Source organism: Fukomys damarensis, unplaced genomic scaffold (genome assembly GCF_012274545.1).
Source record: "Fukomys damarensis isolate Sample0158 unplaced genomic scaffold, DMR_v1.0_HiC HiC_scaffold_18, whole genome shotgun sequence".
NCBI classification, from domain to species: domain Eukaryota; kingdom Metazoa; phylum Chordata; class Mammalia; order Rodentia; family Bathyergidae; genus Fukomys; species Fukomys damarensis.
In genome coordinates, this window is record NW_022900930.1 from 49,108,238 (window position 1) to 49,123,039 (window position 14,802).

At 49.1% G+C, this 14,802-nt stretch overlaps 2 protein-coding genes across 3 annotated transcripts in view; one reads left to right on the forward strand and one right to left on the reverse strand.

Moving 5' to 3' along the window:
- Prss55 (serine protease 55) overlaps nt 1-14,802 on the forward strand; it is a 52,371-nt gene that overhangs the window by 22,293 nt on the left and 15,276 nt on the right. For both annotated transcript variants that reach the window (XM_010622941.3, XM_033765527.1), the window contains one exon: nt 1,024-1,104. In XM_010622941.3, the coding sequence (XP_010621243.1) occupies nt 1,024-1,104 (81 nt within the window). The remainder of the gene's footprint in view (nt 1-1,023; nt 1,105-14,802) is intronic.
- LOC104861455 (serine protease 55) lies at nt 5,349-13,461 on the reverse strand. The gene is made up of 5 exons (XM_019207461.2): nt 13,348-13,461; nt 8,283-8,380; nt 7,311-7,570; nt 5,734-5,876; nt 5,349-5,627 (listed from the first exon to the last, which is right to left on the reverse strand). The coding sequence occupies exons 1-5, from the start codon at nt 13,354-13,356 to the stop codon at nt 5,349-5,351; spliced, it is 789 nt and encodes a 262-aa protein (XP_019063006.1). The 5' UTR covers nt 13,357-13,461.

The window sequence follows — 14,802 nt, forward strand, 5'->3', positions numbered from 1 at the left end:
GGATGGTGGCCAGGTTGTGCACTGGCTCTGCCCTTCACAGTGGGCGACTTGCGGGGGCACTGTTCTTTCTCGGCCTTCATGAGCCAGGTCTTGAAGTCGGGTGTGAAACAGGGTTTTGACCCTGTATTTTTCTCCACCCGCTGCCCACTGCTGCCCGGCTGTGGGGGGGGTCCTGGCTGGACCTGCAGTTGTCTGGGAGCCTCTCCCCTGTGGGACAGCGGGCACAGGGGGCTCCTGACTTCCCACGAGGAAGGACGGGCTCCCTGTCAGGACCCAGCGGGGCAGGGACAGGCAGGGACTGCAGCCTGGCAGGGGCCGCCCCTCTGCCCTCAGTCAGGGACAGGCCCGGCCCACTCCCAGGCTGCACAGAGGGGAGCGGCGCCCCTGCTCCATGTCCTGCGAGCGGGTCCCGTGGGGTCTGCTCTGAGCTCAGATCCAAGGAGGCCAAGGAGCCAGGTCGGGGGAGGACGTGGCCTGTGGGCCTGTGTCAGCTCCCCGCCCTCCGTGACCAGTTAGGTCCTGGTGGCGCCTGTGTTGATGGCAACAGAGGTGGGGGAGGGGAGCAGAGGTATTTGGGGCCGGAGATGGATGAGGGAGTAGAGCTGCTCCCTACCAGTGTTAGGGGCTCCCTCTGCCTTGGGGTGGCAGCTGCGCCTGGGTCTTGTTCAAGGCTGGTCAGGTAATTTCTGTAATGCTGCAGATTCAGAGATTGCATTTGGGACAGGTGTTAAGGGTGAGGATCCCGGCCGGAGCCGCCCCCGCCCCGGCAGTGGTCTGCATGCTGACAGCCCCTCCGATGCCCCGCTCGTGACGTCCTCAAATTGGCAGGTCTGGTGTTAGGGTTCAGCCGCACTGAGCTGACCTTCCACGGTTCCCATGTGAGTTTCTGAATGTCCAGCCTTGGAGATGGAATAAGGGAGGCTGGGGCTCTGCAGCTGGCAAGGCCTGAGCGTAGGACTAGGGAGGGTGTCAGACGAGACAGAACTCCCCTCTGAAAGCTCAAGTGATGGTGTTTTGGTGTAGGTCCGAAAATCGTGAGTCTCGTGAGAGACTCAACAAAGGAGAGCCAGCTGCCCCGGGACTCAGGACAGCAGGAAGCCTCAGGTGAGGAGATGAGAGCAGGTGGCATGTGGGCAGCAGGTGTGTGTCATGGCACAGGAAGGAACCGAGCCTGAAGGGACCCAGCTCTGGGCAGAGTGAGGGCCTAAACAGGAGCGGGACGGAACCCGGCAAACACGCCCACTTCCTGCCCTCATACCTTTGTGGGGACCTGTTGAAGGCAACCCCCGTAGCACTGAGGATCCCAGGGAACTCAGGCCCTAGGACTCAGCCTGCCAGGACCCAAGAAGGCAGCAAAGGATCTGGAGAGAGAGTTGGAGCTGGTGGGGCGCATAGGCTGGGCATTATCTTGCCCTTTCCCACAGGGGATGGAAATGACCACCTGAGCCATCCTGACCTTCTCGGGCCACACAGTCACTGTTGCCACACCTGAGGTTGCTGGTGCTTAGTGCCACCTCTGGCTCTCCTACACTCCCAGGGATGGTTGTGGCTGAGCTCTGAGAAGCTGGGATTCTCAGAATTGAGATTTTCAGCTAAGCTTTAGGAGACAGAAGATGGAGAATTTATTATTTTCCTGCAATAGCTGTGGGCAAGCATCAGACCTTAGCAGAAGGCAGTCATGAGGTTTGGCCTTGAACTTTGTGTTCCCTTCTGCAAATCCTCTCCCTGGTGCTAAAGAGAATCGTGAGACCATTAGCAGCCGGCTCCTGAGCTCTGAAAGCAGCCATTCATGTATGCCCTTTCGATGGCTCTGTAAACATCCACACGGCAGATCCCCTTCTGCTGGAGACCCAGGGAATGTTTTCTAATTTCCTGAGAGAATCCTAATACAGTACTTGGTACTGAAAATGGTTCCAGGAAGTATAACAGCAAGGATAGGAATTTAAGGGGCATTGTTAGGTGTGGTTTGATTTGAAGGCAATCAAAAAATGACCTCACTGCTAAGCAATTCCAAAACAGTGACTCCAGTGACTGCCTGTCATTATTAAAATCAGTTACCTAATGAAAGGAATCAGTGGCTTTGCAATAGAATGCTCTGGAGGGATAGCTAAGTAGGTACTGAATGCAATGGGATGTGTACAGAAATCAAAACCAAACCCAACAATCTCAAGTCTGAATTTTCAACTCCAGGGTATAATTCAGGAGCGAAGCTTCTACAACTGGCTTTAAGCGAATCTGATAGCTCCTGTATCAAAAGTCCAACCCAGAGTTGCTCCTGCAGGTGTCAGAATTAATTACAGCAGACCTTGACCTCGGGCCTCTTGAGGTGTTTCCATGAAAGGCTGCTAATTGGGAAGGAGGGTGACTGTGAAATTGTAGGGGTGGAAATGATCAAAGTATGTTATGTGCATGGACCCGTTATTCTGTATAACTAATGTGTGTTAACAAAAAATCCCAGGCTCTAGACCCCTACCTCTGGTTGGCTTATGCTGGATTGCAACAGGCCTCTTCCCCTGACCTCTGCTTCCTCACTCCTTCCAAGCCCTGCCCAAATGGCCAAGCTCTTCACCACCACCCACAAAGCTTACCACAGACCACCTTCTCCATAAGGGGGAGATAACCAAGGGCGCCATTCAAAGCTCTGCCCATAGAGAGAACTTCCCTCCTCACAACACAGAAGGCCAAGCCCATGTGGGTCCACTGTAGCGCAAGCCCTTTTGCATGGGCTCCTGCAGATGTGGGGCCGAGATAGTATCTCCTGTGTCAGCTGGCATAAGAGAGGCTTCTCCACAACCAGTGTCAGTGCCGTGACCCACCACGTTCCTACCCCTTAAACTGCTTGCAGCCCAACCTAAATTTCCATTCAAAGTGGACCACTGCTTGCTCCCTATGACAACCCTGTAGCACAGCAGGAGCTACTAAATCACAAGATCATCATTCTCTGTGAAAAAAGGCAGTTTGCTTCAAGTCCCTGGCCACCTACAGCCATCCTACCTGGCTCGCCAGACACTGTAGAAGGTCCAATGCCACCACGGCAGCATGGACAGGCAGACACTAGGATTCACTGGAAGGAAGACACAGCAGGCGTGCAGCGGGCACCAACCCTGCTGTGCACCAGTGGTATGCAAATGCCACACCAGTATCCATGGAGAGAGTAGCTCCATCCCTGCAATGCTTGACATGTGTATTGGATGGGAGACGACAAGGAACAGCTTTGAAACCCTAGCAGAGGCGGCCTCCTGATTCAGGAAAGGGGAGCATCAGGAAGGCACTTAGGGACCCAGCACAAGTGTTTGCCTCTCTTTCACTGAGCTAACCTGGTCACCAAAGAGGAAGAAATGAGCCTTTAGAGCAATCTAACATTTTTGTCCTCACACAGAGGCCTTTGTGCCATTTGATCACGTGACTGAATTGGCATTGTGACTTGTTCTGCAGTCCGGGCTCTGGGCAGAGCCCTCTCTTACCTTGAGCCCTGTCCCCACTGGAAACACCACCAGGCATCTCAAAGGAGTCGGAGCACTGCTTTCCAGTCATCCTATGCTGTCTACACAATCCGAAAAGGACCCACCAGGGCCACGTCTCTCTCAGAGTGACAGCAGGTGTATAGGGTGACAATTTGTCCTTTACTTTAAAGGGGACATTCTGGGGATGTCCAGAGCTTTTGGTCCCTGAAATCTTCACCAGTGCATTAGCACCCCAGTTCTTGCAGACTCACCTTTAGTCCTCTGGAGTATGTGTCTTAGCAGGGTACGTAAGGAACTTAACACTTCTTCCTCCCCAAGCATGAGGAGCATTATACAGCACAGTGGACCAAAATGACACTGCGTTGTCACAGACAGCAGGAGAGGTGTCGGTCTGTGCATGTGCTGGTCAGTGGGCATGGACCGTCATCATCTTTCTTGGAGGAAATCCTGCATTTCCCGAACCATCTCTGCATCCTGAGTGCCACACTGTGTGCTGCAGTGAGGACAGGACCTGGGGCCTCTGTTGGGGCTACCACGTGACAAAGAGCACCCCAGGACATCCTCGTTTGCTGTGTGGGGTTCACACCAGTGAACTGAGTTGGGATCAGATGGAGTCACCACCTCCTACAACTTTAGGTTTCTGCGGGTGGAACTGACCCTGGCGATTTCACCACTGTCTTCGTTACCCAGCGTGCTGGCTGCTGTGGTGTGATGCTCACTTTCCTCCTTCAGAAACATCTTCTCAGCCATCAACTCTCTCCGAGTATTGCCCCAGATGAATGGTACCCATTCCGTCTCCCAAAGTGGTCATGGCTCCCTCCAAGGAAAAGCCTAATTTTGATGACTGACCAAGGCTGGGCCATGTCAGAGTAGAGGCCCTCGCCCTAATGCGGGACAACTCTGGAAGGCCAGCCTGAGCGAGGCCCTGGAAGAGGCCGTGTCACAAGCGCCATCTCTGTCGTCTGATCTCGCTTCCCCCTCCCCACATGTTCATCCCAAGGGCACACCCCCATTTCACCTCCCGAGTAATCTGATTCTCAGGAAACCCAAGCCGGCAGCTATCTTGGCCACTGGACAGCGGTCCTTATTCAGACCTCCATGTATGTAGAGAGAGCAGATATTGCTGCCTCTCCAGCCACCTTATTAGGCCATTCTTGGATCTATGAAGAAAAGGGAAGAAGCCAGCCGTGGTGGAGCATGTCTGTAATCCCAGCACTCGGGAGGCTGAGGCAGGAGGGTCACTGTGAGTTTGAGACCAGCCTAGGCTACATGGAGAGTTCCGGGGCAGTCTCAACTACAGAGTGAGACCCTGTCTCAAAACAAACAAACAAAAACAAAACAAAGAAAAGAGAGGGAAGGAAATCTAAATCCAGAATCATAATCTCCCACTTCAAGTTCTACTCTGGGCACAGGCCAGGGTCTAGCCCTGCCACAGCCTCTCCTTCATGCATGGCCCGGGGCTCTAAAGCATCTGCACTGCAGGGTAGGGCAACTGCCTGCATGCAGGTCTGTGCTGGGCACTGGTAGGTTAAGAGAAGGGTCACAAGAACACCAGAGTGATGTGGCCCTTAACACTCCTTTGGGCGAGTCTCCGTGCTCATGGACAAAGAACCCAAGGAGATCTTCCGTTCAGCACTTTCCTGAGCCTCCCTTGGGCATCCTTGTTGGGGTTTAAGGCTCTCCCTTGGTTTCCAGATGCCGATGCACCCCTTTCTAGTCCTATGTGGATATTCCTTCTTTGGGCTGCAGGTTGGGGAGAACTGAGCCTCTGGCTTCCTGAGTCTAGTGTGGACTGATGCTCCTCGATGCTGTGACCAGATGGGAGAGAACACGGATGGGAAAGGAGAAGGAAAAGGAGGCTCTGACACGTTACAACTCCATTTATCAAGTGAGCATGGCAGCGAGCAGCACCTGAAACCCCAGGCCCAGCGCTAGAAGGTATGGGGGGCCACAAGTCAGCGAGTTCTTGAAGCCTCCCAACAGGGTATAGGCTCTGCCTTCCTTCTGTGTCACTTCCTGGATCCACGGAATAAACTGAGCCACAGACACAAACATGCCAGGCCTCCCCCGGGAACCGGAGCTCAGGCCCCAGCTGAAGATGCCTACCTGGAAGAGCCTGTGGGTGCCTCGGTTAGCACACACCATGGGCGCCCCACTGTCTCCCTGGGAAGGAGAAAAGAAGCAACAGTCTGTGAGATGCCTAGGGGGCCTCCAGCTAGCGGAGGGATGGCGCACATGTGAAGGAAAGGGTCCCTGTGGGGCTGAGTACCTGGCAGTTACCATTGGTGTCCAGTTCCTGCCAGGCACAGAGCATCTTACTGGACAGCTGCTCCACCCTCGCCGAACATGCTTTCCAGCTGATCTGGGTCACTCTTAGCTTCTGGAGCTGCATGTTCCAGCCACTAGATGTCCCTGAGCAAAGGAGGAAGGCAGCATGAGAGGGTCGTGGCAGCCCTCCAGGGTCACCTTCCGAGGTCCCACTCAGAAGTCCCAGCAGGTGGTTCCTTGCTTAGTGTCTCAATGTGGAGTGCTCCATGCCTCCAGGAGCAACCCACAGAAGGCACCACCCAGCCCTTGCCAGGGAACTGGGAGGAGCTTCCTGCATGTCCCTGACCCCCTGCAGCCAAGCATTGGCCTGAGCAGAGTGGAGAAGGACTCGATCTTAGAATCAAGGTGTCCAGGACCCCTACCAAGCTAAGTGGAAAACCCAGAAGAGGACCTGGCTGGGCTCTCGGCCTTGGTTGGCCCCATCCCACTCCTTCCCTCCCAACCTGGTGTCCCACAGGGATGGGGTGGAGTCATTAGTTCCTGTGGCCCAGAGACCACTGGCTGCAGTTTTCCCAAGATGAAGGGCTACGTCATGTGCTCAGCGCAGGGGGAATGGACATTATCAGACATTCCCTGAATGGAGGATCCAAAGAGTTTTATAGAGGATCCATAAAAATTATCATTGCTGTCCTGTTTTAAGATTTTTCTATGTATCAGGCTTTTTTATTATAGTTTGTTTTTTTGGTTTTTTTTCCAGTAATGGGTATTAAACTTAGGCCTTTGCAGTAAGCTATACTCCTAGCCCTTTTATTTTATTTTGTTTATCTATTTGGTACGGGGATAGAACTAGCCCTTTTAAAAAAAATGTTTTTTCTTGCCAGGCTTGGTGGTGCACACCTGTAATCCAGCACTTGGGAGGTTGAGGCAGGAGGATTGCTGTGAGTTCAAGGCCAACCTGGGCTATATAGCTAGTTCAGGGCCAGCCTGAACTATGAAGGGAGACCTTGCCTCAAAACAACAACAACAAAAAATGTTTTTTCTTAGGTTTAAGACAGAGTCTCACTACATTATTAAGTTGCCCAGGCTGGACTTGAATTTGTGATCCTTCTGCTCAGCCTTATCTGTCCTAAGCTTTTAATGGGGCTCTTCTTTGTATAATCCCATTAATTTAAACTACATGGCTTACTTGAAAAAGACATTACTATCATTATACAGACGAGAAAAGGTGAAGGACAAGGTGAAGAGCCAAGTATGGTGGTGCGCACTTCTCTTTTCCCAGCTCTCTAGGACGCTGAGGCAGGATGGCAAATTCAAGCCCCGCCTGGGCAATTTAGCAATTTACTGAGACCCTGTCTCAAAATAAATAGATAGATAGATAGATAGATAGATAGATAGATCTAGAGACGTAACTTAGTGTAAAGGTCCTGGACTCAATCCCCAGGACTAACAACAACAAAAGGTGGTGAAAGATCTTGTTCCAAATTCAGATCCAAGTCTACCCTCATCCAAAGCATCATGCTGCCTATCCCAGGGCAACCTAACTATGGACCTGTCTGGGCTCTGGAGGGAGACACATACCGTACCCGAAAGCTGAAACCCACTCTGCCATCCAACAGCGGTCCCAGGACACCTCCTTCCCGGGCAGGCAGACAGGCATTTTGGAGCTAGTGAATTGCACTGGTGTGGCCAGCAGGAGCAGGGCGAGGTCACTGTCCAGGTGTGGGGACTGGTAATCTTGGTGAATAATGATCTTCTGCACTTGTTTTCTCTCCAAGCGGATGTCGCCGAATGCTTTGGCTCCCATGACCACAGTGACATTTACTGCTGCCATTTCAAATCTGAAGAATGAATATTAAAAACTTCAGGGCAAACAATAGTCCTGGGGTATGGAACATTTGTAGGCTCATTCACAACATGTAGAATTTACAACTCTAAACACCGAGAAATCCAGCGTAGCGGGTGTGCCCTGGTGGCCTTGGGAGTGGCTAGACATCATGTAAGTAGGGGTTGGGGCTCAGACAAATCTCTGAGCTGGAGACCCATGAGCCCAGGCAACCCCTGCCAATGAAATGGAATGGATCCAGGAGTTCCTTGGAGACCAAGTGTGTGGCTGTCTTATCAACTGCTGAGTCTCGGGCACCCGGAACAGTGCACAGTGGATGCTCAGTGAGTGTGGGCACAGTGAAAGATCCGTGGGTTTCCTTTGTATCGGAAGGCAGGGGGAGAAGGGAAGCCCTGCTGATGCTCCAGCCTAGCGTCCCACCTCTGCACGTTCAGAGGAGGGGAAGAGGACAGAGTGGGTATGGAGCAGAGACTTTGGGCCCAACGCAACTGAAACACACCAGGTACAGAACCAATGGCCTCAGAAGCCTCGTGCACCAATGCACTGAACAACAGCCCAGACAACACACAGATGAGACGCGGTACAAATGAAAACAATGGCCCAGGCACTTACAGGGTCTTTGGGAAGCAATGTGCCGCTGTCAGGACCCACCACCGATGTATGATGGAGCCTCCACAGAGGTGCCTCTGGGACATCTGGATACTCACTTGCCAGGGGAACTCACCATCCTGGACTTCCAGCAGCTCGCGGAATGGCAACCACGACGAGTTGGGAAAGGCCGGTCTGCAGCCACACCGAACTGATTCTGAAAGAGAACAGAAGGAGCCACGGGCACATGAGCCTCACAGAGAAAGCCTTGCTCATCCCATGTTCCCACACCTTCCCGGCTAAGGCCAGCACAGAGCCCTGTGAGGTCGTGAGTGGACCAAGGGGACAGAGTCCCAAAGCCCTGGTAAGTCCCACTCCCTTTAGCATCTGTTCCTCACTTCCAAAAAGAGCTGAGACCCAGGAAGGCAGGCAGAGCTCTGCCAGAGGGCGTGTACTGCTGGGTGGCGATGGTCCAGGGGCCATCAGGAGCCAGGAACCATGCAGTAATCTGGCCAGGGGAAAATTGCTATGAACAATCACTAACTATAACTGGAAGTAGCTATGAAGAGTCGAGCCCTCTAATCTCACAGGGCTGGAGGGAAAGGGGCTAGGAAGGCAGGGGTCCTTCCCACCTCTAGTTCTCAAACTCAGTGGAGAGCTCTATTTCCAATGCACTGGAGACAGAAAAGTCTGCTGGCTCCCCCAGGCGAGAGCCCATGTGGAGGATGACGAAAGGAGGAGGCAGCTCACACCAGCTTTGACTGGGTGACGCTTGACAGATTTGCAGATGCCCCTGACAGCACGAGACCACCCAGAGGCCAGGAGGGTGGAGTGTCGCTCACGAGCACTGTGGAGTCTGGTCAGGCGGCAGCCCAGGGCAGCAGTGGCTTCAGGTCTCAGTGCCACAGGCTTTCCCTCGGCTCCCACCAGTAGATGCTGGGTGCAACCTCGTGAGTACACGGAACAGGCGGGCCTAGAGGGCTCAGGCTCTGCTCGTTTGGACTGTGTTTAAAACAACCGGATGTGTAAATGGTGAGTTTGGCAATACAGGTTTTTTGACTAAGAGGAGTCAACTTGCTGCAAAAGAATAAACAACTGAGGGGCTGATAAAGGCCGCATTGGCTTGTTTATATAGCAGGGGTCACTGGACAGGGGACAGGGCTTGAGCTTACTGAGGGATGTGTGGCTGGAACTGAGCACCACCAGATGTTCCCCCATGCACACATACTCCTGGCCACCACGCCATAGGAGCAGGAGGCCGAGGAGATGCCCCTTCCTCCCACACTCACACGGACAAAGCTCAGTGCGCCAGCTGCGAAGAATGCTGAGTCCAGAGCAGGTGGTACAGGGAGGACCTGGACCTGAAGTGCTACACTGGGGGCTCCAATATGCCAGTGTCTAAAGAAGCTGTGTAGAGGGTGGGGAGACTGGGGTGGGCACAGATGATATGCAAAATAGACAGGGCCCAATCTCCAGCAAAGAGATTCCTGGAAGAATCTTGAAAATGATCAGGATGACGGGGGATCGCAGTCCAGCCTCCAGGGGCAGAGAGGACACCAGGCTGATGTAGAAAGGGACAAGTGACAGTAGGTGTCTACTAGATTGTGTGTGGCAAGACAGATATGCTGCAACCGGCCCTGAGTTAAAAAAAATGAAAATCAGGCAAAATTACTACGACAAAAAAATGTACAAAATAAACATGGATATTGCGTTTGTTTTGATAATTACTAGCAGAAAGACAGGTGAGAGCTATTTCACTCAAGGATGTTTCAGAAAACATGGAACATTATAAAGTAAAAGCTCCTCAGAGGAAAGACTGAAATGAAAAGGAATAGACAGAAACAAAGGAAAAATAACTGAAAATGCAGATCGAGGGATTATGCAGCTGCACCCTCCTTCTCTGGAGGCTGAGGACAAGTGTGGGCTCTAATGTCCCCTGCACCAGAGTGGGATGTGCAGTTGCTGGGCCAAGGCGGAGGAAGAGAAAAAAATGCACAGTGGGGCCGGTGACAGGAGCGTCCTGAGCGCTGGGCACACGCGGAGGGCCGGACCCCAGGTGCCGCAGTGGTAACCGCCAGTGGCTTCGAAGCCTAGTGGTGAGGATGAATGGGATGTCGCCAAGCTGCGTGTGGGGCACTAGACAGGAACGTCGCATTCTCAGGAGCTGCTGAGCACCCTGGGTGATGAGACTGTCGGGCGCAGAAGCTGCACCACACGCTTGTGACCACACTCACGCAGTTTGGGCGCAGGTGCCACACTGGGCATTCCGGATGAGGCCAGCGGGGTGAGGAATGCGGGTGTCTGCGGTGTTTGTTAACCTTAGCAGTGTTCCAGGGCTCACTGCTGACAGAGGTTTATCTCCTGTGTTGCTCACAGAGTTGTCTGGTTTATTAATTTTATTGGTGCATTTAACATATACAGTATAATGACACTCATTGTTGGAAATTTGTTCCTTTACATAATCAATCTTGGCTCTTATTTTTTCCCCATTCCCTGAAAAGAAAAAGAAAATTTGGAGGAGAGGCCACAAATAGCAATAAGCTGCTAGATTCAAACCCAAATATCAGTAATAAATTAATGAAATGGATTTAAAAACAAAACTATATGATATGCTTGCTCTTTATGAAGATATAGAAAAGTTAGAAGTGTTTTGATGGGTAAAACATACCACTCAAGCAGAGCCTTGTTTTCACTCTACCTAACCTGTGCACATGGAAAATAAAATATATGTAAGGGTAGGAAATAAAGAAACAAAACTGTCAGAGATAGGAGGATAACAAGTTCAAACCTACTGTGAGAAACTTAGTGAGATGAGATCCTGTCTCAAACTAAAAAAAAAAAAAAAAAAAATTAAGAAATACAAAGGGCTGAGGCTATAACTCAGTGCAAAAGCCCTGTGTTTAATCCCCAGGACCACAAAAACAAATAAATAAACAAGCTCATTATTCACAGATGACTCGATTGTGAATACAGAAAATCCAAAGGAAAATGTATATATCAAACACTACAATGAACAGATAAATTTAGCAAGTTTGTCAAAGATTAATATAAAAAATCTATATTCTAACATCAAATAAATATAAAAATAAAATGTAAAAATAATATCATTTACATTAGCTTCAATATCACAATATATCTGGAAATAAAAGTAAACAAATATGTGCAAAATCTTTACTCAAAAAATTTAACTCTATATCTTACTGAGATAAATATGTAATGGTATAACACGTCCATAAATGAGAACACTCGATCTTGTAAAGATATAAAACCTCCCCAGTTGTCCTGTTCACTAAATGCAATCCCCATCAGAACCACAGTTTTGTCTGTAGAACTTGACAAACTGATTCTGAAATTAGAAATGCAATTGACTGAGAATAGCCAACAGGTTAATGAGCAATGGCAACCGAAGGACCTACCACAACTTCTAGGAATCTAGGCACATTAAAAGACAGGGTACGAAACACCAAAATCAGTACATATGGTTTACCAATGAAACCTGCGGAGTCTAGAACCAGCCTGGCCTAAAGAGAGGGACCTCCCACCAAACGGTCAGGCAGAAGGGACACTGGTCCAGGACAGGGAGCCCAGACCAGCTGCACATCCATATGGAAGAAAATTGATGTTTTAATTTCACGACACAGTAACTACACGTCTACAAGGCACAGTGTGACACTTCACTATATGCACAGAGTGTGTGGTAATCAGGTCAGAGAAATGGCATCGTCACCTCATCATTTTTGTCTTTAGAACCTTGAGCTCTTCCAGTCCTTCATGAAATAGATAACAGATTGTTGTAGACCCGGTCCCTCCTGTGCTGTAGAACACCAGACTGCATTCCTGCTATCTACCTGTACTTTGTCACCTATCATCCAGCCTCTAGGTTCCCTTCCCTGACCTTTCCAGCCTCCAGGGGTCCCCGTTCTTCTCTCACCTTAGAAATCAACTCAGCGTCTGTCTGTGAGCATGCACATTTGGTGTGTGCCTTTCTGTGTCTGATTCATTTCACTTAATGTGCCCCAGTTCCCTCTGTTTTGCCACAAACGACTTGGTCCTTAGCTTACACTGTATAAGAAATTGAGACCCAATGGATTGTAGGCATAAATGTGATAGACAGAAGAAATAAAATTTATGGAAAATATCTTTTCCAACTCAGGGTTGGAAATGTCAATTTAGGAAGTGAAATTCTAAAAGTTCTGCAATGATAACAGCAAGTTTTGAGTATTTACCATGCCAGGCACAGTTCTCGGAGCTTTATGTATGCTTGATCCTCACAAACCCCGGGATGGCCGTTTTACAGAAGAGGGAGACAAGTACAGAGGCAGGAAATGACTCATCTTAAGATCACATAGCAAGCACACGGAAGAGATGTAATGAGGACACAGACAGGCTAACTTCAGAGTCCAAGCTGTCTCCCTTTCAGTAGATCTGATTATGTTCATTATCTCAAAGTGGAAAAGGAAAAGCCCTTCAATGTATCAAAAGCCTAGAAACACAAGTAAAAATACTGGTACTTTTGTTACACAAGCTTTCAGTCTCAGTTTGATCCAAAAATAAAGTTGGAAGAGCATAAAGACTCAGGAGAAAATATTTTATGACACATAAAAGAGACAAAGGGCTAATGTTAATTACAGTTCAAAATGGTCCTGCACATCAACTTCTAAAACTCATCTGAGTAACAAAAACTATAGGAACAGGTCACGCTTCAAAAAATAAACAGAAAAAGTTTCAAATGGGCTGGGGATGGCTAGACAGCACAGTGGATCTAAGGACGAGTGTGGTGTGCTCTTGTGGTCAGCCACATTTCCAAAACACCATATTAAATGATGTGAGAGTGCTTTGTGTATTTAGCCACTGCGCTCCTACGGGAAGGGTACAGGACAGCCCTGTTTCCCCCACCTGCTGCCTATTCCAGGGCGTTGTGAAGAGTGGAGCTGGAGAGGCACCTCTGCTCATTCAGCTGCACTCCAGTCAATGCCCTGAGTCCCCTGTGCTTCCAGAACTGTGTGCCCAGACCTCTGGGCGCTTCAGGAGGGTTCATCACAGCCCCGCACATCCACCTGAGTCACCAGTTACATCCTTACTTCCCAACCCTTGGCTCTAACTCAGCACCCCGGCTCTACAGGAGCCAGAGACAAGGTAGCACTTCTCTCCCTGCCCTCTGCTGCCCATTGGCCTGGCACCCACCTGGCTCATCTTGGCACTGACCCTCAAGTGCCATGAGAAGTACAATTAGAAGCGAGAACATCTTGTCTCTCCAGAATTGCCCAACTTCACTTCCAGCCTACGCAGACACCATGACAGTGGCCACTGACCTGGTGGGCATCACAAGTGCATGGCACAGCTGGGCCCTGATGACATCACAGTGAGCCCTGGGGCCAGCAGAGGGGGATGCAGAGATCCGCCCACTCCCCCGAATCTTTCCCTTTCTAAAGTCCCCTCCGCAGCAGTGGAGGAAGGGCTGTGTCAGGCCAATGTTTGTCTGTGTGGTCCCCTCCCAGCCTTGACCCCCACCAAGTTTTTCTGTCTGTTCTTTGGATTTTGTTTGCTTGTTTGTTTGTTTGTTTGGTACCGGGGATTGAACTCGGGTCTTTGCACTTGCAAGGCAGGCCACCAAACCGCTGAGCTAAATCCCCGGCCCTTTCCTTTTTTTTTTATTGAGTTTATTGGTACAATCTAGGTATACAATACATTTGCATTCATCGTTGGGATTCTGTACCTTTACATAATAGGTCTTGATTCTCATTTTTTTCCCCTTGTCCCTGCCCTCCCTTCACCCCCTCCTCGCCTCCCCATTTACAAACACTTTGTTTCCATTTTTCGTTTCTCATATTTTTTTCCTCTCCCTTATTACCTTTCCCTCACCCTTCCCACTTGTCCTACACCTTTAGCCCTTTACTTCCTATTTCACATTATTAATTATCTCATTAGGATCCTGTGTACTATTATAGTTTTCACACCAAAGAAAGTATTCAATATTTCAATTAAAGAAATCTCTGTATGAACATTAAAAATAGGGAATCCTAAAATAAAACTAAAAAGAAAAGTAAAAGAGAAAAGGCAATGATGTAACATTAAAATAATCCTTAATTCTGGAGATGAAAATGGTCCCTGAACATATTTAAATTGCTTCTTGCTCTTATAGTCTTGTCTTATTCTTTTTTTCATTATTTAGAGAATACTTTATTAGTTTCTGTAATCAAACCCATGTAGATATGACCTTACATGTTTAGTACGATGTGTTACCCCTGAACACATGGAAAAAAAATAAAAATAAAAATAAATTAACATTTCTAGACCAATATGGCTGTCCATTTCTGTACAATGCCAACTCAACACAGTAAATTGGGATGACTTTTTCCAAAGTTGGCAGCACCATTAAAGTTTCCCAAAATTCAATTTATATATATATATGTATATATATATATATATACATATATTTATTTATATAAAAAGACTAATAATAGTATGTTATACATCGATACCAGCAACAGCTTTTCCAGGTTCTGCAGTCATCTGAACAAAATTATAGACATTCATTCCATTAAAAAACAAAACAAAACAACAACAACAAAAAAAGAAAAAGAAAAGAATAATATCCAGAAAACAGCAAAGTTCTGTTGCTATTGTGGTACCTGGGAT

What these genes read in the sequence shown, in the direction of transcription:
- LOC104861455 (XM_019207461.2), bottom strand. An exon ending in ATGGTGAGTTCCCCTGGCAA is followed by an intron (nt 7,571 to 8,282) that starts GTGAGTATCCAG and finishes TTCATTCTTCAG; the next exon opens with ATTTGAAATGGCAGCAGTAA. An exon ending in ACACCAATGGTAACTGCCAG is followed by an intron (nt 5,628 to 5,733) that starts GTACTCAGCCCC and finishes TCTCCTTCCCAG; the next exon opens with GGAGACAGTGGGGCGCCCAT.